This window comes from Aulonocara sp. 'chitande type north' Nkhata Bay, linkage group LG23 (assembly GCF_057382095.1).
Source record: "Aulonocara sp. 'chitande type north' Nkhata Bay isolate Kocher_YH1m ecotype deep benthic linkage group LG23, A_spYH_male_GT1.1, whole genome shotgun sequence".
In the NCBI taxonomy this organism is placed as follows: Eukaryota; Metazoa; Chordata; class Actinopteri; order Cichliformes; family Cichlidae; genus Aulonocara; species Aulonocara sp. 'chitande type north' Nkhata Bay.
This window is the reverse complement of record NC_141365.1, coordinates 45,304,460-45,327,477: the sequence shown is the minus strand read 5'-3', so window position 1 is coordinate 45,327,477 and position 23,018 is coordinate 45,304,460. Positions and strand designations below refer to the sequence as shown.

The 23,018-nt window shown below is 42.6% G+C and overlaps 2 protein-coding genes across 2 annotated transcripts in view; both read right to left on the bottom strand.

Annotated features, from left to right (window-relative positions):
* LOC147302753 (NACHT, LRR and PYD domains-containing protein 3-like) overlaps positions 1-23,018 on the bottom strand; it is a 135,532-nt gene that overhangs the window by 53,437 nt on the left and 59,077 nt on the right. The gene's annotated exons all lie outside the window — the stretch shown is intronic.
* Positions 6,411-14,313, bottom strand: LOC147302756 (protein NLRC3-like). Its single transcript, XM_086282109.1, has 6 exons — positions 14,171-14,313; positions 12,235-12,366; positions 11,796-11,927; positions 10,549-10,790; positions 8,659-10,444; positions 6,411-6,588 (listed from the first exon to the last, which is right to left on the bottom strand). Exons 1-6 carry the CDS (start codon positions 14,311-14,313, stop codon positions 6,411-6,413), a joined length of 2,613 nt encoding a protein of 870 aa, XP_086138235.1.

Sequence of the window (23,018 nt, the reverse complement as noted above, 5' to 3'; positions counted from 1 at the left end):
CTTTTATCTAAGGTGAGATCATTTCTATCTTTTAAAAACCTTGAATGGGCGATCCACGTTTTCATGACGTCCCAGCTGGATTATTGTAACTCCTTATATGTTGGAGTTAGTGGGACCTGCCTGGCAAGACTGCAGCTGGTCCAGAAAGCTGCAGCTCGTCTTCTGACACAAGCTCAAAGACATTTATCGTCCCAACAACCACATATACGCTGGTCCCTCGCTGTAACACAGTTCACCTTTGGCGGCCTCGCTGTTTCGCTGATCTTTTTTGTGCAATTTTGCATGTTTTTGTTTTGTACAGCGCATTGTGTTCTGCGTCCTGATTGGCTGTAGACCATTGTCAGCCAATCTCGTGCCGTGTCTCCTGTACAGTACAGAATGTGTTCAAATTTACAGCAGTGTGACTCTGCAGTGCTGCACTGTATGTTTGTACGTTTTGTCCCCAACAAACAACAATGATGATGAGACGTTTTGCACCTGTGGTAGCAGCCAAAGGCAGAGGAAGATGCTGACCATCATAGTTTCAACAAGGAGGCAAAAAGGTTGTAACTGTCCACAACAAGAACATCGTAAGGATGGAGTCAGCTTTGGCTTTGTGGCTCAGTGACCGCAGGAAAAAGAACATCGTGCTGGACACCAACATTATCTGCAGAAAAACTCAAAAGCTTTATGAAACTTTACCTGACAGCGAGGAGCCCAGGCCATGGACGAGTGCTCCTCACACAGAAGCTCATTTAATGCCAGCAAAGGCTGATTTGACACGTTTCAGAAACACTTTGCTTTCACTCTTTAATAATGAACTTATTTTTCTATGAAGGTTTGAACTTTGTTTAAACAAGAGAGAAAAGTGTGAAAATGTTCATGCCTGTCTGAGAAAAGTGTAGAAAGTGTGCAGTGAGGGTTTAACTGCCTTAAAACTTCTATAACACTTGTAAAACATAAAGCTGCTACTTCATTCTGAGACTTATTTTTAGAACGTAACTCGATAAACGAGCGACCGCAGTAATGTATTGTGTTTATTTTGAAAACTCTCAACAGGATCTTCAGATTTATTTTGAAAGCTTTATCTGGAAAACACAAACACATAAGCAGGAAACAAAGAGCGTGATATGAAACGATAGACGTTTTCATATGGTCATCATATATACATCGTTCTATCGAACAGCCCCAGCTCCTGCTGTCAGTCTCTGTAAATCTGCTCTTAAAACACATTTGTATTCACTGGCTTTTAATACAGCATGAGAGTTATTTGATATTTGATGTGTGATATTAATATTAGGAGTTATTTTAATAGTTATTTTGGATTCTTGTACAGCACTGTGGTCAACGCTGCTGCTGTAATTAATGTGCTATAAACACAAACAATCTGCAGTTAAACATCCAAAACTAAAGATGTGATCGCTGCCTTTAGAAAATGTGCTGATGCACAAGATATCAGCTCCATTAAGGTGGAATGTGGCCGTGTTAGAAACATGTTGGAAGAAGTTTGAAGCTGAAACTGTGAAGCTGAGAGTGAAAGAGCTCCAGCGTCTGTCACAGGAAACTTTCTTATTTCCACACTGATGAAAGCATCAAGCTTTGACTTCCTGCTGCTTTTATTGAGTCACACTGTGAAACTGAGCCACAGCTGAACCAGCATCCCTGTACAGCAGACACTTACAGCGCTTGGCTGCTTCCATTGGACCCTCTGCACAGAGCTTCAGTTTCCTCTTCTGGTCCCAAAGTGCAGAACAACAAGGTTTCAAACAGCTTCGTTCCAGCAGCATCAGCCACAGACATGCAGAGAGAATCCTTTGGTTGTGTTGTGTGTTTGCATATCTGCTGTCTGTGTTGCTTTGTGAGGATGGATCATCTCCTGCAGCTCCAGATAAACAAGCTGGACCTGAACCTGGTAGCTTCACTTAGAAGACACTTGTGACGGGGACGTGTGAGAAGTTTTGTGCAGACAAGTTTGGATTTAGAGTGTGGGACGAGCTCTCCACAGTCTTTGTGGAGATCCACATTCTGCATACTGCCTGTGAGAAGCTGCAGACATTTGTCCTCCAAATCCACTGAGCAGCTGCTCGTGGTGGTATTAGCTTCATGTGTGCGTGTTAGCATGAAGCCTCGGTCACACTCTGCTGTGGACACGGTCACGGACAGCTGGACGCCTGATGGACGAGTCGTCCTTCCTGTTAAACTTCTTTGAGCATGAGAAGAGCATGAGAAGCTCAGTGGACACTGTTCAGGGTTTTAACTCTCGCTTTCACTTCAGCTTCACCAACAACAGCACAAGCAGAGCAGCCCACTGCCTGCATGGCTGGGACAGCGCCCCCTGGTGACTGTAAACCACTACAACATGTAGACGGCCGTCTGCAGGCTGGATGTAGCACCACCGCAGAGACGTGCTGCAGCTCTGTTTAGTTACCCAGCTGACAGCAGAGGCTGTAGTTTACTGTTACCAACATGGAAAACTGAAGCTTCACCAGCTGGAGCTACAGAGCTGGAGAACAAAGGAGACTGAGAGGCCAGAATGATGTGGGAGGAAACATCAAGAGCCTGTTTGAAAGGAGACACATGTGGATGCTGTGCCAGTCTGTGGTCTGTCAGAAGTCAGCTGAGTCACACTGCAAGAAGCTGCAGAATCTCAGAGGAGGAGATTTGGAAGTGTTTGTGGGACAAACTGGACTCAAAGAAAGAAGATGTTTGTGAAGTCTTTGGTGGAGGTGAGCAGTGTGAAGCAGAACACATGCAGATGAATCAGGAGGTCAGCATCAGTGTCTCCTTGTGGTGGACGGTAAAAGAATCAGAGCCAACGCTCCCGTCCACCCTCGGCATGAAGCAGTGCTGTTTCTGAAACAGGAGGACAAGTCCAGAGAAGACAGAGGAAGCAAAGATGAGGGTGGGACAGGACAGCAGGACTTCCTTCAGACCTGCAGCTCCATCACACTGCTGTAGCTCCTCTTCATCACACATGTACCTGCAGCCTGTCTTCAAGTCCAGGAGTCACCTCCACACAGTGTAGAAGCCTCCTGTGCAGACCATGGAGTCCAGCCTCTGTCAGGGAAGTCGGCACTAAAGCCTGAAAGACTTCAATCTGTCTTTATTATTTTATTTTATTTTATTTTATTTTCTCCTACTGTATCATGCTGCTGAGTGACTGCTGCTCATCAAACACATTTCATTGCAATGTTGACCCTGTGCTAACTTCCATATGACAAATAAAACTGAAAACTGAAAACTAATGAGAGCTGCTGGAATCATCTCGAGCAGCAGGAAATCACTGATGTTGTTTCTAACCAAAGATATGGGACTGAGCTCCGCTGAGCTCCTTCTACTTTCATCCAGATAGAAACTGCTACAGTCTGCTGATTATTGCTTTGCCTCCATCACACGAGCTCTTTATCCTGTTCTTCACTCTCATTGGTTCTTTGTCTGCTTGTTTTTACAACAGTAGTCTTCTGATTGGTCAAAGGAGACAATCAGCTGTGACTAAATGTAGCTCCTACAGCAGTGATGGGAATAACTACTGAAGCTAATCCAGTATCAAAGCTCAGGAATCAGCAGCTCCCACCTCGTTTTCTTTCAACAACTATTTTTAGCTGCTGTGTTTTTGTGTTTCTGCAGACCTCAGACATCCTGCTGCTCTGGACAACTTTTTCATTCTTTTGTATCATTATTTTGCTTTTCTTTTATTATTATGTTATATGTATTAATATGTGAAACACTTATTCTTTGTGTTTTTGCTTTGCTCCTGTCAAACTGCTTTAATAAAATCTGCTGCAGTCTAAACTGTGGACGTTCCCTTTTTAACCCTTTGTGAAACAATAAAGGTTTAAATCTGAGTATTCATCTATGTTAGTGTTTAATGGGTCTAATAGGACGCTTTTAGGGGTGGGTTTTTATAATCGATTTATCGATTAAAATCGATTCTGGCTTGGATAACGTAAAATCGATTAATTAAAATCCTGAATCTATTTTTTAATATAAATTTATTTTGCTTGAAATTCCAGAATTTCTGGTGAAATCTCACAAAATCTCAACAACAGCTAAGACAGTAAATGAGAGCAGGAACACGGATTATGCACAAAGACTTAAACACACAGCGCGACCCGCGAATCAGAATCCGTGAGATGTCGCTTTTCTCACCCGATGACACGGACACGGTCGGGGTTGAAAGCCGACAGCTCGCTGATTCTGATGTTTCGGCGGCTCCGCGCTTTGTGTTTAACCTGTTTGAACCTGCTTAGCTATACCATACCGTCACTGCCATTATATTATGCTGCTATTCATACTGTCATTATAGTAATGCTGCTATCCTGTATATATCTTACTTACTATTGTTTGAATACTTGCGATTGTTTTATTGTACTTTTTATATTTTACATTTATATTTATTTTTGAATCTTGCACCAAGGGAGTGGCACTCCAATTTCGTTGTACTCTGTACAATGACAATAAAGGCTATTATATTCTATTCTATTACGTCCTTTTTACGCTGATTCTAAAGCTGTTAGTTTTATCTCTCTCCAAACAATATTGACTGAACCAGCAGCAAAAGAAGATCCAAACTACGCTTCACATAAACATCGTCATGAACTCACTCTGACTTTTGCTGTTTTGCTTCCACCAGGATAAAAAAAAAAATCACACTTCATGCACAGCTCTCTCTCTCTCTCTCTCTCTCTCTCTGTACTTCAAGAACAGTTTCCCGTCTAAAAATCTGTTTTCTGCATTATTCGCTTGCTTGTTACGCACAAGTCTACCGTTGTTTACAGCGCTGTCGGCCGCTGTTTTTTTTCCTTTTACTTACTTTCGAAAAGAAAGCCTCATTTCTGCCGTTCAATACTGAACAAATTTAAACTTTTTAAAATTATGCAAAACTGCAAAACGCTGTGTTTGTAATAAAAACGGTGTAACTTTGCTCTGCTTCACTTCAGCAGCATCAGGTAATGTTTATGTGTTTTTGATCTACTGCAGAATATTTTTATAAAATCCCAGGAAAATCAGCTTCATGTTTTTCTGTGTTTTATCTTCAGCTACTTTGACACAAAGGCCTCTGCTGTGATGCTCACACCTTTGATAAAGTCGCGAAAGTGCCAGCTTCCCTTTTATAGATACAAAAATATGTAAATATACTGATCTGAATTATAATATTTCTGACTGTCTGAGGCAACATTTCCCACATTCCAATCGAATTGAATCGAATCGATTCTAGAAATCAGTGACGATACCCAGCCCTACTTTGAATTGTGTTACACAAAAATAAGCAAAGTTTCTCGTTGTTCAGGCAGAATCGAGCGTTGAAGAATGAATTCACACGTCAATAAACATTTTCATCAGCACAAGCAGGACAATGAAAGCAGGAAATACCCCAAACTGCTATTTCTCATTCTACAACTTCAACAACTGCACATGAATTATACTTCATACACAGACCCACAGTCTCTGATTGCTCTGAAATCTCACTGACAGCCAATAGAAATAAAGAAAAGTCCAGACTGACAGTCTCTGTGGGGTTAGGCAGTGAACTGCTCACGCTGCGTTCAAGTGCATCACAAACTATTGGAATTGGATCCAACTTTGTGAAGAAGATTTTTTCTCAGCTGCTGTTTTGAACATTTCCTCATGAACTGTATTAAACTCTGTAAATGAACTGAGAACTATTTCTACATTTGAAACTATGGATTCATTTTCCCGTTCACTTCTGTACGTTAGTGTATGAATGAATGTTAGACTGGGCTCCATGGAAACACTTGGACTGGTCTCAGCTGCCTTCTTTCTGTAGTCCTTTCTCTTCTCCAGCTTCTGTTTGAAATCCTCTCACAGAGCCTGAAACCTGCTTTGCTGTCATGTGTGGGCCTGTGTTCCTCTGCTTTAACACAAACCTCACCACAGCAGCTGTGTGGGTCGTCTCTGTAGCAGCCCGATCAGCTTCTGATACATGAACATCATCACAGCTCCTAACTTCACCTTTATTAACTTTGATATTCATGTCTTTCTTTTCTCTGTCTGTTTCCACACAAGCTCAAAGTCTCTGCAGCCTGTTTTTATCTGCTATCATCAGATCTCCAACAGCCTCATTCACATCCCTCACACACTCTACAGCCTCACCAGTACTGACTTCATCTTCACTGACTGATGGAGCACAACATGAACCTGTGGAGGCTGAAAAGTTGTCCTGACAAACATCTCCCCATCACCACTCCACTTCTGTCAGCCTTTAAATGAACCCTGCTCAAGTCTGTCACTTCTATTTGGAGCCAAGAGGAAAAACTGTTGTTCAGTCGTTTGGAAAGACACAACATTTCTGAAAGCACTCAAAGACACATTTCTCTTCAGACACATCCTGAACATTTAGGAACTAAAGAACGTTTCAAATATCAAAGATCAGAAATATAGAAAAACAACAACAGCTGCAGTCAGTGAACTCACCTCAGAGTCTCCAGTCGACAGTTTGGACTCTCCAGTCCAGCACACAGAAGCTTCACTGCTGAATCCTGCAGCTTGTTCTCACTCATGTCCAGTTCTGTCAGATGGGAGGGGATGGACTTCAGAGCCGAGGCCACAACTTCACAATGAGTCCCTGAGAGTCCACAGTCAGCCAGTCTGTGATCATAGAAAATACAAAATGTGTTATTATAAAAGCAGAAAGTCTGCATTATAAACACAGACTGAATGTATATGAAGACAAAACAGAGTGAGGTCATAATCTGATGAACATCTGCTCTTCACATCTGTGCTTCAGCTCCTCTTACTGTGTTTGACATGACACAACGATTGAGTCTCTCTCAGACCTGCAGACTTTTAATGAGAATCTTTGTTTGGCTTTAATCTGCAGATGAAGGAGGAAGATGGCGTCACATTTAGGCTTCCATAATGTCCACAGTCTGTCAGTGAGATCTGATCCAGAGTCAGAGTGAAGACACACATGTGGACTGTTTCCTGTCTTGAATCCAGAACATTTTGAATGAGTTCAGCTCAGTGAAGAGTTCCAGCTGGAAAGATGATCTCTGTTTGCTACCTGCTGCTGTCAGGTACGACTGTTCACGTCCACACTCAGGAAAAATCTGCTGACTGTCACCAAACGGAGCAGAAATCTCATCACTGGACAATAATGATGAATGAACTCAGAGCTGCTGATATCACATCTGATTTCAGGGGAACTAAACACAGAAATGATTGGCTCATTTTAGCTTTCTGAGCCATTAGTCTGCAGGTTTATCACTAGTTGGCAGAAACAGACTTGTATTAATGTTCAGCGCTTCAGTGTTTATGACTCCAGATCCAGGTGACAGCAAGTCAAAATGATGTTACCTGTCTGTGTCCAGCAGCAGCCTTTGAATGTTGTTATAAACTCACATGGATCAGTTTGTCTTTGATTGGTTTGTAAAGTTCAAATTCATTTATATTCATCAACTCTAAATGAAAAATGTTTTTCTTCTTCTTTGTTTATTATTAGAGTAACAAATTCTTATAGTTTCCTGTTGTTGAGAATTTCAGTGTAAAACCACTCGGACCTGTGCATCACTGCACACTGTGAAAGTATTACTGCAGTTTAATCTATAATCCTAATCAGTGTGTTTACTGGACTGTAGTCAGACCTCCGTTATACCAAAGGAAACACTGAACCGCTTCAAAGTCACAATAAATTTATAATAAATGCTAATAAATACTGGAGTGTTAGAAAAGATGCTTCCAGCGTGTTTGTCTTTGATAGGGTTTATTCTGTTCGTCTACAGTCTGACCACTTGGGGGCGCTTTTGTCTCTTTTGCTCTGAGCCTTGGGTTTATTCAAACTGATTTTAATAAACTATTTTATGCAAGTTGAAGCTTCATCTCCATCTCCAGTGGTTGTTGCATATTTTATGACTATATTAGTAACAGTCAGAGAGTTTAGAGTAAATTAGATCTTCACGTTTGATTTTTGACACAACATAAATGGTGAGCCAGTGTCAGAGGAAGTGACAGCATCCACCGAGGACCGGGGGGAGTGGGAGGACTGGGGGACCAGGCCAACAAAAAGGTGATCACTGATACAGGTCAGCAAACATTTGCTCATTTGGTGTCTTAGAGCAGACTCCGCCCAGCTTTGTCGTCCATGGTTGCTCTTTCAAAGGAATCTAGTTACATATTATTTTACTTAATGATTTACTGACACCACTGACTATGCAGGACAACCCCACGTCTGGAGCCAGTGCACATGTGCAGTTCAATTCCTGGGCAGGTTCTGAAGATGGCCGAGCTGTCGAGGACAAAGTTACTAATGTGAAGCTAATGTGGTTAACAAAGATCTTCATAACTATGTGGAGCAGAGTGAGCTTTCATCGTGGAGAAATCACACTGAAGAACTCGGCACACATTTTGGGGGCCTTTCTGTTTGTTGCTACAATCTGCAAATTTCATTAAAAGTTTAATAAACTATCATCTGGTCTTTATTTTTAGTTAGCACATACCTTAAAAACTCTAAGCTGTAAGCTAATGATAGTTATATAACAGCAGATGCATGCTGGTGCAATAAGCTGTATGTTTTATTTTTGATCTGATTAGTCAAATAATCACAAAAATAATCGTTTGTGGCAGCCCTACTGTGACCTCAAATAAGAAATGATTGCAGTTTATGACTGAGTAACTAAACTATCACCAACTGATAATATTAATGATCACATCTGTACTCACCGAGCCTTTCTGAAGTTCCTCACAGCTGGAATCAGTCTCAGTCGTCCCTCCTTTGTTGTGTTGTACTTCTTCAGGTCCAACTCATCCAGAACCTCCTCTGACATCTGCAGCATGAAGGCCAGAGCTGAGCAGTGGATCTCAGAGAGTTTCTTTGATTTGTTCTCTGACTTCAGGAACTCTTGGATCTCCTGAGATAATAAGATGTCGTTCATCTCCATCAGACAGTGGAAGATGTTGATGCTTCTGTCAGGAGAGGATTTTGTCTTCCTTTCTTTGAGATTCTTGATGACTCTCTGGATGGTTTCTGGACTGTTCTCTGTCTGACCCAGCAGACCTCCTAAGAGTCTCTGGTTGGACTCCAGACAGAGGCCATGAAGGAAGCGAACAAACAGGTCCAGACGACCATTTTTACTCCTGAAGGATTTTGTTAGTGTTTCCATCAAAAAATTGTCCAGAGATGACTCTCTGTATTTTTTTCCCAGGAAGTTCTTCAGCACCTCTGACTTCCTGTTGGTGAAACAGTGGAACATGTAGACTGCAGCCAGAAACTCCTGGATGCTCAGATGAACAAAGCAGTAGACTGGTTTCTGGAAGATCACACACTCTCTTTTGAAGATCTCTGTACAAACTCCTGAGTACACCGAGGCCTCTGTCACATCCAGACCACACTGCTCCAGGTCTTCTTGGTAGAACATGATGTTTCCTTTCTCCAGATGTTCAAACGCCAGCCTCCCCAGCTTCAGAAGAACTTCCCTGTCAGCCTCCGTCAGCTCCTGTGGACTCGTCTCATGTCCCTCGTGGTACTTGTTCTTCTTCCTCTTTGTCTGAACCAGCAGGAAGTGTGAGTACATGTCAGTCAGGGTCTTGGGCAGCTCTCCTCTCTGCTCTGTAGTCAACATGTGCTCCAGAACTGTAGCAGTGATCCAGCAGAAGACTGGGATTCTACACATGATGTGGAGGCTCCTGGATGTCTTCATGTGGGAGATGATTCTGCTGGACAGCTCTTCATCACTGAATCTCCTCCTGAAGTACTCCTCCTTCTGGGCGTCAGTGAAGCCTCGTACTTCTGTTAGCCTGTCAACACATGTAGGAGGGATCTGATTGGCCGCTGCAGGTCGGGAAGTTATCCAGACGAGAGCCGAGGGAAGCAGATTCCCCTGGATGAGGTTTGTCAGCAGCTGGCTGACTGATGACTTCTGTGTGACATCAGACAGCAGCTTCCTGTTGGTGAAATCCAATGAAAGTCTGCTTTCATCCAGGCCGTCAAAGATGAACAAAAGCTGAGAGACAGCCAGCTTCTCTGCTGTGACCTTCTGTAGTGTTGGATGGAAAACATGGAGCAGCTCCAGAAGACTGTACTGCTCATCTCTGATCAGGTTCAGCTCCCTGAATGAAAGCAGAACCACCACACTGACATGTTGGTTCTCCAAGCCCTCTGCCCAGTCCAGAGTGAACTTCTGCACTGAGAAGGTTTTTCCAACACCAGCCACGCCGTTGGTCAGAACCACTCTGATGGGTCTCTGTTGGTCAGGTAAGGCTTTAAAGATGTCCTGGCACCTGATTGGAGTGTCATGGAGGGCGTCCATCTTGGAAGCTGTCTCCAGCTGCCTCACCTCATGTTGGCTATGAACCTCTTCACTCTGTCCCTCTGTGATGTAGAGCTCAGTGTAGATCCTGTTGAGGAGGGTTCTACTTCCTGTTTCATCACTTCCTTCAGTCACACGTTCACATCTCCTCCTCAGACTGATCTTATGTTCATCTAAAACCTCCTGCAGACCAACATCTGCTGAAAGAAAGAAAAACAGAAAGAAAACTCTTCAATGTCTGAACAACAACAAGAAGTCCAGTTTTCAGAAATGAGTCCATCAGCAGACAGATGTTCAGTCTTACTTTGTACACAGCTGCTCTGACTGGCTGTCTGCAGTCCAGCTCTGCTTCTGGATCTTTCTCCACACTGGGGACAGGACCAGTCTCCTGATGAAGCAGACTGGTCCCAGTATGAGGAGATGCACTGTCTGCAGAACCAGTGTCCACAGCTGTTAGAGACTGGATCCTTCAGGACGTCCTGACACAAAGCACAGCAGGACAGCTGCTCCTCCTCACAGACACCACTCCTCTTCCTCTTCCTCCCTCTGTGAACACATTTCTTTATCACTAAAATCATTGACTGTCAGTGACAAACATCCAGATTTGATGACACTGTGCAGAAGCTCTGATGGTCACAGAGAAAAGTCAAAGTGGAGAAACTTGTGTTTGAGTTCAGAATCCAAGTTTCCTTTGCTGTTCCTGCCTGTCTTATTAAACACAGAGTGATCAGCCTACAAACTCCACAGTAAAAGCCTTCATCACAGAGCCAATCAGGCAGAAGCTTCTGCACCATCAGGACACAAACAGAGAGGAGCTTCTATCCTCAGACCATCCAAGTCCTAAATCAGAACATGCTCCCCTCATAGCATCACCATCAGGGTTTAAACAGGACCTTACATCATGTTCTTGTCTCACTGTCATATTTCAGATCATACCTGATTCATTATGACGTCACACGCTGCTACACTGATCCTGCTGCTTCATTACTGCTGATATTACTCTGCTCACTCTGTTCAGTTACTCTGTTTACATCACTTTGCTCATTTGCTTTGTTCTGCTTGCACTGCTCTGTCAGTACATGCTGTGCTAATGTGGCACAAAGCACTTTAACATTACATCTGCACAATGTTTCATTATTTCATTTAATGATTGTTTATAATGTTTTGTCCAGTCACAGGAGCAGCTCAGCACATTTCACTGTGTTGTACGTGTATGACGATGCCTGTGACAAATAAACAGCCTCGGACTCTTCAATCTTCTGCATTTCTTTGGAGATCAGCTCAGTGGCCTGTTGAGACCATCTTTCTGTTTCTGATGACTCAGTTCAGATTATTATCCTGATACTTTCTTTTAAAATGTGATGAAATCATTTATCTGATGTTCTGACACAAATACACCAAAACAATCCCAAACAGCACAAACCACCACGTTACACACAGTGTAATAAAAATACAGGCAACTACAAATAAAAACACTTTAAAATATAAACTAAAATTACAAAGTGGTCACAGAATTTCAAACACCCGTAAATGAGTCAGCAGCTCTCTTACATGGTCAGCTGAGCTCCATGATTGAAGAACATTGTTGCTGCAGGTTCATGACTGAAGACTGGAGGTTTGTTTTTGGACCGGTCACTCCTCACAGACACACAGCTGGATGCTGGAGACTGTGACCTCTGACCTCTGCAAACACAAACACATCACATGAATTACTGATTAATCTCGGTTTAAAATCTTTTAAGCAGCTGCAAACACACAAACTGGATGATGTGATGGTTTCTGTCAGTAATAGTTGTCTCAGATTAGAGTACAGACGGCTGCAGAGACGTTCACAGCAACAGAGAAGAAATCATTACCTTGGATTGCATTACTACTACGATTGATACTAGCATTATCGTACCCGGACCACCATTAGGAATCATTTATGATGTCACTGGTAGAACACATTTATAGAAACAACCTTTGAACTCTGAGTCAGCAGCTCTCTTACATGGTCAGCTGAGCTCCATGATTGAAGAACATTGTTGCTGCAGGTTCATGACTGAAATATGGAGGATATTCTTTGGACCAGTCACTCCTCACAGACACACAGCTGGATGCTGGAGACTGTGACCTCTGACCTCTGCAAATACAACCACATTGCATTCATTTCACATCAATTAGTACACCACAAAAGGCATGCAAGAAACACAGTATGAAGGCAAACTTCTGGCTTCAATAACATTCAACAGGTCAGGTGGAAACTTTTCTCAGATTTGATTCATGTTTTTATAGAACGATCCAGCTAAAAAAAATATACCATTAGGTCAGGGGTCAGCAACCTTCAGGACCCAAAGAGCCATTTGGAGCCAGTTTCCACGCAAAAGAAAACACTGGGAGCTACAAATACTTTTTGACATCTAGAATGAAGATAACACTGTATATACTGTTTTTTACCTTTATGCTTTGTGTGAACAACTAAGGTGTGTTGCTTATGAAATCCATGAAGTGCTACAGAGAAAATTACATGTTATTTATGTAATGAACACATTTGAACTCTTAAAGAAATATAACAAAAGGAAAGACACCCAGCTGAACTAAAATGATGTAGCAAACAAAAACTGCTGTGAGCCGCCACCCTTATATCTCCTTTGAGCTTTTGGAGCCTTGACCTGACTTTTAAAAAACAATTGGAAAAAAAGCTCTATGCTGCTGAAAGATGAAAAATAGATATTTGCAAAATTCTGCCTAAATATGTATTTTACCTGGTTAATGTGTGTGGCGGGGCGTGGTCTGCAGCGGCGAGGTGGACGCACCTGAGCGGCAATCACGCCTCGCCGCCTTAACGTCTGTGCTGTTGTGTTGGTGTGTCGGGCTGTGAGCTGCAAAGCTACAGCCGGCTGTGTGCGTACAGCAACCGTGTGTGAAAAGCGGTCAATAAAGAGAAGCTGAAAAGCGTGTTCATGCAAACATCGTCGGGTCTGCCGTGATATGTTTACAACGGGACTTCTGCTCCTGAACCTCTGCGCACAGCGTCTGCAGGTCGGGGCTGTACGAAGTCACTTTCATCTTTACAGGACTGTAAGCTGTCGTCTGTGAGGCGTGAGCGGTGTTTGTTTTTAACATAGTTCACGGTGGAGAACAGCTGCTGACATAATGTGGATCCGAAGATCCATAATTGGCCTACCTGGGGCTGAAAGTCTCGATAAATGCACGGCGTTTCGGCGGGTACACCGGCTTCCACGAGTGTGACGCTTATTTGAACGATGAAAAAATAAAAAATATAATTTTCTTTTTATATTTCAATATCACAATAATCTTCCAATTTAGAACTACAAGTTAAAAAAGAACATAAATAAAATACACTTCAGCTAAATACTTCTAATTTATTTTCCCAAACCACGAGGAGCCGCACTGTAAGGACTAAAGAGCCGCAGGTTGCCGACCCCTGCATTAGTGTTAGTCAATGTTGCAACTGAACTGAAAAACACAATATTTTGGTCAGGTCCAAAGAAACAAAGTCACTATTAATACAACACAACCCCCCCAAAAAGAGCCATGTAGACCCCGGGCTCTATGGGTCTTGTGCTCGGAGCTTGTTCCTGTGCTGCCATGATTAGTGCCTCTGTGCTGTCTTTCAGTCCAGCTTTGTTCAGCCACTGGTAGGATTTCTGGATGTCAGCCACTTCCTCTGCCTGCTGGTGGTGCAAACTGTGTTGTTCTGAGTTTCATTGGACGTCTTTGTCCAAAGCACCAGACAAAGGGCAAAGTAGATGCATTTGCATCAGCAGGAAAATACACCCCAAACTAGCATCATCATTATACAACTTTAACAACGGCCACTAAATGATACTTCATACACAGACCAGTGTTAGGTTAAGTTATGATGTCACTGGCAGAACATTTATAGAAACAACCTTTGAACTCTGAGTCAGCAGATCTCTTACATGGTCAGCTGAGCTCCATGATTGAAGAACATTGTTGCTGCAGGTTCATGACTGAAGTCTGGAGGAAATATTTCTTTGGACCAGTCACTCCTCACAGACACACAGCTGGATGCTGCAGATGCTGCTCCGTCCTCTTCCTCCATCTTCTTGATGTCAGGGTGGAGTTAGTCTGAGAGGTAAACACACACACTCAGAGGTGCTGTTGTACTGGAAGCATCACACTGACGGCTTTCTAATGTTGGAGCTTTGGCCCTAAAGTCCAAACCAGTTATTTTAGAGGCTCAAAGTCTTTAAAAAACACCAAAACCATCACATTATTTAATAAGTACATGATCAGGTGGATGAAGGAACTCAGTGTGTTTGGGATCATCATCATGGTGAGGAGCCCACATGTTACGGCTCCTTTGGAGAGAAGCTGAGGATCACTGCAGGAAGTGAGCTCATGAAACCAAACTGCTGTTTGTGAGCAGGATGACTCTGTTATTGGACCTGCTCTGTGTTCTACATATGATCAATACTTCAAATATCTGTAAACATCTCATCTTATATTTGTTGCACTTGGTCACATCTGTCTTTAAAAATAGATTTTTAATGTCACTGAGAGTTCTTTTCTACCTTTATTGATTTATTTTGGAATAAATTAAATATAAAGGTGCCAAAAACTGCCTGCAGCTTCTGCTCTGTGACAGGAAACTACTGTCAGGCTCAAAATGACTTCAGATTATTCATCACAGAGTGTTTATAGGTCACAGGACACGTTACAGTTTCACTGTCGATGTTTTAGTTTAAAAGAATGACGTGATAAGGTCTTACTGTGAATCTGCGCGCTCATTGGCTAATACCCTGAGACTGACAGGTGGTTATCCAATCAGCGTGCGGCTTCACGGACAAAAAACTCTTAAAGTTTGTTTCTGAAGGGATTTTCAGATCAGACCTGATGTTTCTGCCTACAGCCTGTTTACCGATATAATCAATATCAGATATCAGAGCAACAGAAACCTCGGTGATCAGGACGCCGGGACTGAAAACAGGAAGTGGCTCAAACGTCGCACTTTCATAAAGTCAGCCTGAACTCCACTCACCGAGTTTCTGTCGCCATTTTAGTTTTAGAACCAGTCGTGATAAGGGCGGGTCTTACTGTGAACCGGCACGCTCATTGGCTAATAACTTGAGATTGACAAGTCGTTATCCAATGAGCGCGCGGCTTCTCCCAACATAAAGTAGTTTCCTTTGAAAAACCAAAGTCTGATTATTTTTGCCTCCACTGACGGAGCCTGTTGTTCCCGCCACAGAGACACAGTAATGTCAGAGCGGTGTTAACACTCACCTGCCTCAGCACAGCTCTCACTCTCCTCCTGCTCTCTCAGCTAAACTCACTTCCTCTCTACTTACAGGAAACCAGCGCTCAGAGGAGCCGACCGGCCTCACGTTTCACCCACAGACACGAACAGCGTGGAATTATTTTATGTCATAAGAAGAAACATATTCATGTTAACACTCGCCTGCCTCAGCTCCACCTTCCTCCTCCTGCTGCTCGGAGGATCAACACTTTCACTTTCACTGCTCCTCCCTAAACACAGAGGATGCTGGGACTTGTAGTTTTTACCTTGTGTGATATTTATGGCTGTGACACTAAATCACAGCATGTAAACTTCCTGCAAATATGTCACAGGCGATAAAAGTTTCACATTAAAGGTGAAGTTATTTTTCTGTCTCATGTTCAATAAACAGTGAGCTGGGAAAACTGAAGAACAGACTTCAGACGTTCCCTGCAGAGTTTCTGCTGCTCGGTCGTCTGCATGTTGCTGAGACTGAGCTGATGATGAAGCTGTGACGGGTTTATGGCACGTTTGGTTCTGGAGAAGAGTTTTACTGCCGGTGCAGGTGAAATGATCAGAGGTTACAGCCTCTGGTTAAAGTGGAGGCAGCGATCAGGACGGCTGAGCAGCAGAGGTCTCGAGGGTCCTAAAGTGTAAAAGCATCAGAATCAGAAAGGGTTTTATTGCCAAATGTTGAGCAGGTTTACAACATTAGGAAATTGCTGCGGTGCTTCAGTGCAAACATACTGCCATAAATTACGCTTAAATAGACATGAAAATAAAAATAAGAATAAGAATTAAAAGTGCTAAGTAGATAGATATATACATGATATATACATGAGTGCAGGTGGTGATCAGTGCCAAACATGGAATGATGCAGTGAACACAGCATAGGGTCATGTGTTAGTGGTGGGAACAGTCATACGGTTATTGTTCATGTGTCCGACAGCAGAGGGGAAGAAACTGTTCTTATGGCGAGAGGTTCTGGTGCGAATGGACCGGAGCCTCCTGCCTGAGGGGAGCAGGTCAAACAGACTGTGTCCAGGGTGAGAAGGGTCAGCTGAGATCCGAGCTGCACGCCCCAGTGTCCTGGAGGTGTACAGGTCCTGCAGAGATGGGAGTCTGCAGCCAATCACCTTGTCAGCAGAGCGCACAACACGCTGCAGTCTCTGTTTGTCCCTGATAGTGGCTCCAGCGTACCACACAGTGATGGAGGAGGTGAGGATGGACTCGATGATTGCAATGTAGAATTGCATCATCGTCCGTGTTGGCAGGTTGAATTTCTTCAGCTGCCTCAGGAAGTACATCCTCTGCTGGGCTTTCTTAATGACGGAGATGATGGTGGGCTCCCACTTCAGGTCCTGGGTGATGGTGGTACCCAGGAAGCGGAATGAGTCCACAGAGGTGATGGGGGTGTCAGACAGGATGATGGGGGGGAGTGGAGCTGTGTGCGTCCTGAAGTCCACAATAATCTCCACTGTCTTCTGGGCATTCAGCACCAGGTTGTTGTGGCTGCACCAGGACACCAGACGTTCAACCTCCCTCCTGTAGGCAGACTCATCCCCGTCCGAGATGAGTCCAATAACGGTGGTGTCATCAGTGTTAGTAACACAAAGATCACAGAATGGGATCATCCACACAACACTAACATCTAAATCCACGGCAGGAACTCTTCCAGTGTCCTGAAAAATCTGTGTGCACGATGCTGAGATTAAAATCTGTCTGCTCATCTTAATGCAATATTTACTAAAGTCTGGTAGAAGTTTTACTGATTTCCAGTCCACTTAGCAGACGTGTGGATAGGTGGTGGGTTGTAGAGCAGACTGAAAGCTTTAAGTTCATCCTCTGATTAAAAACTCAGACCCACAGATACAGGAAGTATAACGCTGGTGTAAGACAGGAAACGGCAACACGGCAGCCATCTTTTTCCTCCCATGATGACCAGTGTCCCAGCAGAAGCTGGGGTTTGTTAGATCCTGTTCGATCCAGAGGAAACAGGCTAAAAGAGTCGATCAGGGGGGATCATGGTTTTATTATGTGCTCGTTATGATTGAAGCTCTGGTTGTGTGTTAGAGACAGAACCTGCAGATTCCTCCACTCTGCCTCCTCCTCTGCAGGAATCAGCCTCTTGGCTGGTTTTATTCACCAACGTGAATAAAATCATCAAACTAATCCAAGTTCATTGTGAAATGCCTGAAAATGGAGGAATAAATCTGTCAGTTACCGTATAAAGTTTGAGTTTGTCAGTGTTTTACACGGAGACGGTCGTCAGATGTTGAATGTTTAGCATGAAAGTTCCACATCTGGAGAAACCTTCAAGATTAAAGCCAGTGAAAAGTGAAGAGTTTCTGCAGCAGCCGCACTTCCTGCAAATCTGTTCTTTCAAAATAAAGTGAAAAGTCTAAATTTATATTCACGACAGGTTTAAAGGTGAAGGTGGTCACATGGTTTTAGTGGAATGCCTACGTGGGCGCGTCTGAGTGATTTTGATTCAGATTCGTGCAGCGTGGAGCAGTAAACACTTGTTTTTGTTCATCTGGACTCATGAAGGATTCCAGTTAGCACATTTCCAGCCAATGAAACGTAACTACAGATGAAGACAAACACATTTAAGCTGCCTGACTCTCGAGTGTGGGTGCGTGTTCCCATTTTCAGTCTGTTTTAGTTTTCAGTTTAGAGGAACGCTGCAAACTCACAAAAACTTCTTTCTTGTGAGGTTTTGTTGTCAGACTGATAAAAGCAGCAGCAGCTGGTGTTTGATGAGCAGACGTGTGTTTCCTGTTCTGTAATAATCAGCTTGTTACCATCACATAATGAACTCAGCCGTGACCAATGAGGCCGTCCTTGTGCGGTTCTCTGGCGCTGATTCTGACTGTGACCTTCACCTCTGCAGGGTCGCCTCTGCTCGTGGCTGAGCTCGTGTTTGTCAGGCTGACAAAATAAAAGCTTCTTCATTTCTGTGGCTGAAGAGGAGTCTGCTCTTCTTCACCAACAGGAAGTGAAACATTTCTCACTGATTCTGAAATCTTCACTTGTCTCACAAATTCACAGTAACACACACACGGTTGTGTTTTCATATCCTTGTGGGGACATCTATTTGACATCATGCTCTCCTCAGCCTTTTACTCTAACCATTAAGACTGAATGCCTAACCCTGACCTGACTGTCCCTGACACTAAAACCACATTCTGAGTCTCAAAAATGTCTTCAAACTTGTGGGGACGGGCATTTTGGTCCCCACAGAGACATGTAAACATGCACACACACAGGTATTAATGACCTCACAGGTTCATGTTTGGGGCTTTTAGCATCTTTGTGTGTCGGTCAGATTTAATTCACTCTTGTTTTGAGGTTTTGTGCCTTTTTGTTTCATTCTTTGTGCGTTTATTTTCTCTTTAAGCCTTTCAGGACTCGTGCTGTTGCCTTTTTCCTGGTGTGTTATTAGTATTTTTCATTTCTAAACTTATTGTAAAAGAAGGACCGATGGAACATTTATGTGAAAATAAACATGATCATTTAATGTTTTTGTCAATCACAGTGTTGGGACTAACGCGTTATTAAGTAACGTGTTACAGTAACTACGTCATTATTGTGGTAACGAGCACGGTAACTAGTTATTATGCTAAAATCAGGAACGCGTTAGTCGTTACTGGGATTTAGATAGGCTCGTTACTCGTTACTTCGTGTGGTGGCTGTCGCGGAGCTTCCACAGATTCAGTAACATTAGCAAGTGGTGGAGGCCAACAGGTGGATGAGGGAAAGGGGAGGCAGGAGGAGAAGAGACCCGAGGCGGCCGCCGGTCCAAGTGTGAACTGAACTTCAGGTAAGAAGTTATGACCTGCAGTCTCTCTGGGTCAGATATGAACCAAGTTTAGGTGGAGTTTATTTTCGTTATTCTGACTTTTTCCGTACTGCGTGCTAGCTAGCATGACAGAGTTTCTATACAGCTGGGTGGGTGCTATGAAGTTAATGATGTTGAACTTTATTTCGTTCATAAGTTATTAGAATTGCCAACCGTCTCATCTGGTATTCAGAGAAAATATTACGCATTTCTTATTGAGGTGAAAAGGAACAGTTTGTCCCGTAATTCAGCTACAATGAAAAAGGCACAAAGCTGGAGTTATTATGTGTCTTTGCTGCACAGCTGCCTCTTCTTCTTTCATTCTCCCCCCTCCCTCTCCCGTTTCTACTTCAATCATGAAAACTGATCAATGATCAGCTGATCGTCTCTCTTGTTTGTTTATCGCCCACTTTGCATCAGAAAGAGGAAACCAGCGGAGTTCACGTTAAACAACAGCAGCACGTTTAAGCTTGATCAGCTGTTGTTAGAATTTATTTAATATTAATTTCTAGTATCAGCTGATGTTTGCTGGAGCCACAGCTGCAAAAAAGCTGCTGGTCATGATGTCGGTTTGGTTATCTGGTGAGAGGGAAACATGAAGATGAAACCAGGAGATGTCCTTACTGAATCATCAGAGCTGTGATGGAGAAACAGGTTTACCTTTTAGGTGACATGGATGAGTTGAAGGGAAGTTATGAACTGTTTCTGAGAGACAAATAACACCAGCATCCTTTTTTAGGTAGCTGACAGCTGGTAACTGTGCAGGGGCGGGTCTAGCAAAGTTTTGCCAGGGGGGCCAGGTAGGGCATTAACAGGGAGAGGGGGGCACAAGGAAATACTTTTCTATCTTATTCTCATTTAAAATGTCTCGCTTTTAAAAAATAATTATCTGAATCTTACAACAAACGATTGATAGATTGATACATATATACCATCAAGACAGTGAGCATCACTGTCACAACAGCGTTTGTTTTCATTCAAAGGCTTTAGGATTTTTGCTATAATGGTGGGCCGGTCTCTAGTCACAATGCCCAGGCTGATTTTTTTGTCCCAGTCCAGCCCTGTATGCAGCTCATCTGCAGTCTGGTGTTACCTACATCTTCCTATTCAGAAGGCAGAATTTCCGAGTTCTGAGTACAATCGACAGCACCACGACTGCAGTTTTTGTGTTGGATGTAAAAAGCGCACATGATGCTGTGACGTAGGCTAGAATCATGGTGGCGGTCAACGACGGTCCAGGCGTGGGATTTCTCTCGTGGAAATATGCACATTATCTTTTCCTTTCTATTGGTAGGTGGCACAGTGCACTTGTGGCAGGTAAGCAAGCTAGAAGACTGGCAAAGTTATGGAAGCAACACATTAACAAGAGAATTCTGAGTAAAACCAAAGTTACTTTCCCTAGTAACTAGTTACTTTGAAAGTAACGAGTAACTTGAAGTAACTGAGTTACTTTTGATAGAAGTAACTAGTAATGTAACTAAGTTACTAATTTAAAGTAACTTACCCAGCACTGGTCAGTCATTAAAAATAAATCCTGGTCTTTCATTTTGCTGCTGCATTGTTCACAGAAACACATATTTTCCTGTTTCTTTCTGTTTGTGTGTTTCTGCTTTTGCCTGTTTAGAGCTGCTGAGCAGGAAAACCCAGACGAACAAAAACCTCTTTTAAGTAAATGTTTGAGTCACTTTGGGTCTGAAATGTAAAAATCTGCAGACTGAAACAGATTTGAAGGCATCACAGAAACAGCCTCACATTCAAAACATGAAAGAGAGGACTTTTATTTTGAAACACTCAGGAAATGACAGAGGGAAAGTTTTTTAATTAAAACAAATTATTAGTTTATGCATTCTAAGTTCATACAACCACCAAAACTGTGATGATCCTCCTTCTCCCTAAGATGGCAAACTGAAACACAAGTTTCCTTGTGGCTCAGGAAACTAACCACTCCAAGTTGGTGACTTTTGGAGATTTAATTTCCTGGATGATTGAGAATGCATCAAGACGAACACAAAAGGAAGTTCACCGCTTTTAGCAGCTCCCCCCCAGGCAAACAAAGAGGCAGTTGGCAGTTAGAAATCAGCAATCATTCACACACCCCCACTCCCCTCCAGAATTCTCAGGTAACAACCTAATTTACATATGAATGACTAGCCAATTTAGCTTCCACTTGGCTGAAGCTAAAGCCTAGCTAAAAGCCTACCAGCCATTTGGCAACTCAGCCCATCACACGTCCACGTCTCTCCTTGTTTCGTCTTTTATTATGAAAGGGTTGTGTTTCCATGTTCAGTGTGTTTCATTTTGCTTCCCCTGTGGTGTCAGGTTCATTTGTGTCAGCTGTGTTTCCACTTCCCTCCTTTCTCTTCTGTGTATTTAAGTCCGCTGTCTTCCTCTGGGCAGTGTTGGTGCGTTTTCCTCCGTTCACGTTATTCCGGGTTTCAGGTTATCTCCTGATTCTGTTTAGGTCCATGTTCATGTTTTTTCATCAGAGTTTCTCGCATGCACCTCCTCGGATTTATGTTCATGTTTTTCTTGTCATAGTTGTCATAGTCATACCGAGTTATTCCCAGGATAGGTTTTCGTTTTAGTTTCCGCTCCTGTTTGCTGGGCCTTGTTTTGTGTTCGTGTTTTTCAACCTAATAAATGGTTTGTTTTTTTGTTAAGATTCAGGTCCATCTCTCCCTTGTCTGCTTCTGGGTTCATATTGCAATCACATCAGCCACAGTGACAATAAACTTATTTTGATTTTTAACTTTCTTTATTTTTTCAACAATATTATGTATATATAAACATTTTGCATCTTACAATATAAAGCCTGGATCCTGCACATATTGCACTTTGAACTTTAACTGTGTTGTCTGTTTATTGGAGATTGTACTACTTGAATTCATTATCCTGGTGATATAACACATTAATTCTCCATTTGGAATCAATATAGTATATAATACAGTATCTGTCTATCCATCTATATAGCTATTGAATTGAACTGGAGTGAATGGAAGAGAATTAAATAATGGATTTCATGTTCATGTTTATCTATGTTGTAACAGTGACGACTTGAGACATCTGTTTGGCACTATATGAAGAGAATTAAATAAAATTTAAATGAAAATGATATTAACTGTATTTATACATTTTATATTTTTGGATGAGACACTGTCAGTGTGCTGTTATATAACTCAGGTATTTTTAAGGCCTGACTGGTGGCATTGGTGCCCATTGCTTTACTGTGCTGTTGGATGTGTATGTGGGCTATCCCTTGTACCTGACATTTGATTGGGCATCACTGTGTTGCTATGGTATGATCCTGGTAGTTGTTGTTAATAAAACAATAACAAATTCAAATTCAAACATTGCTGCATTCTTCTGTCACTGAGGATTCCAAACCTGCACTCAGTCTCCTCATTACTTTGGTATTGAACAGACAAACTTTGGAGCTCCTGCAAACTTTATTCACAAACTGCAAATATTTTACACAAATCTGCGACTGACAACAAGCACAGAGACTTCAAACAATCACTGAAGTAAGGACTGAAAGATTTACTTTAAAACAATAATGATTAAGACCTTTTTCGTAAGGTTGTTTTCCCTTGATTGCCAGCTGTTACTGTTTTTATCTTCATATCTTTCATATTTGTCCACCTAAACAATGCTTTAATGATACAGTTTGAGAAGTTTGATATGAATTTAT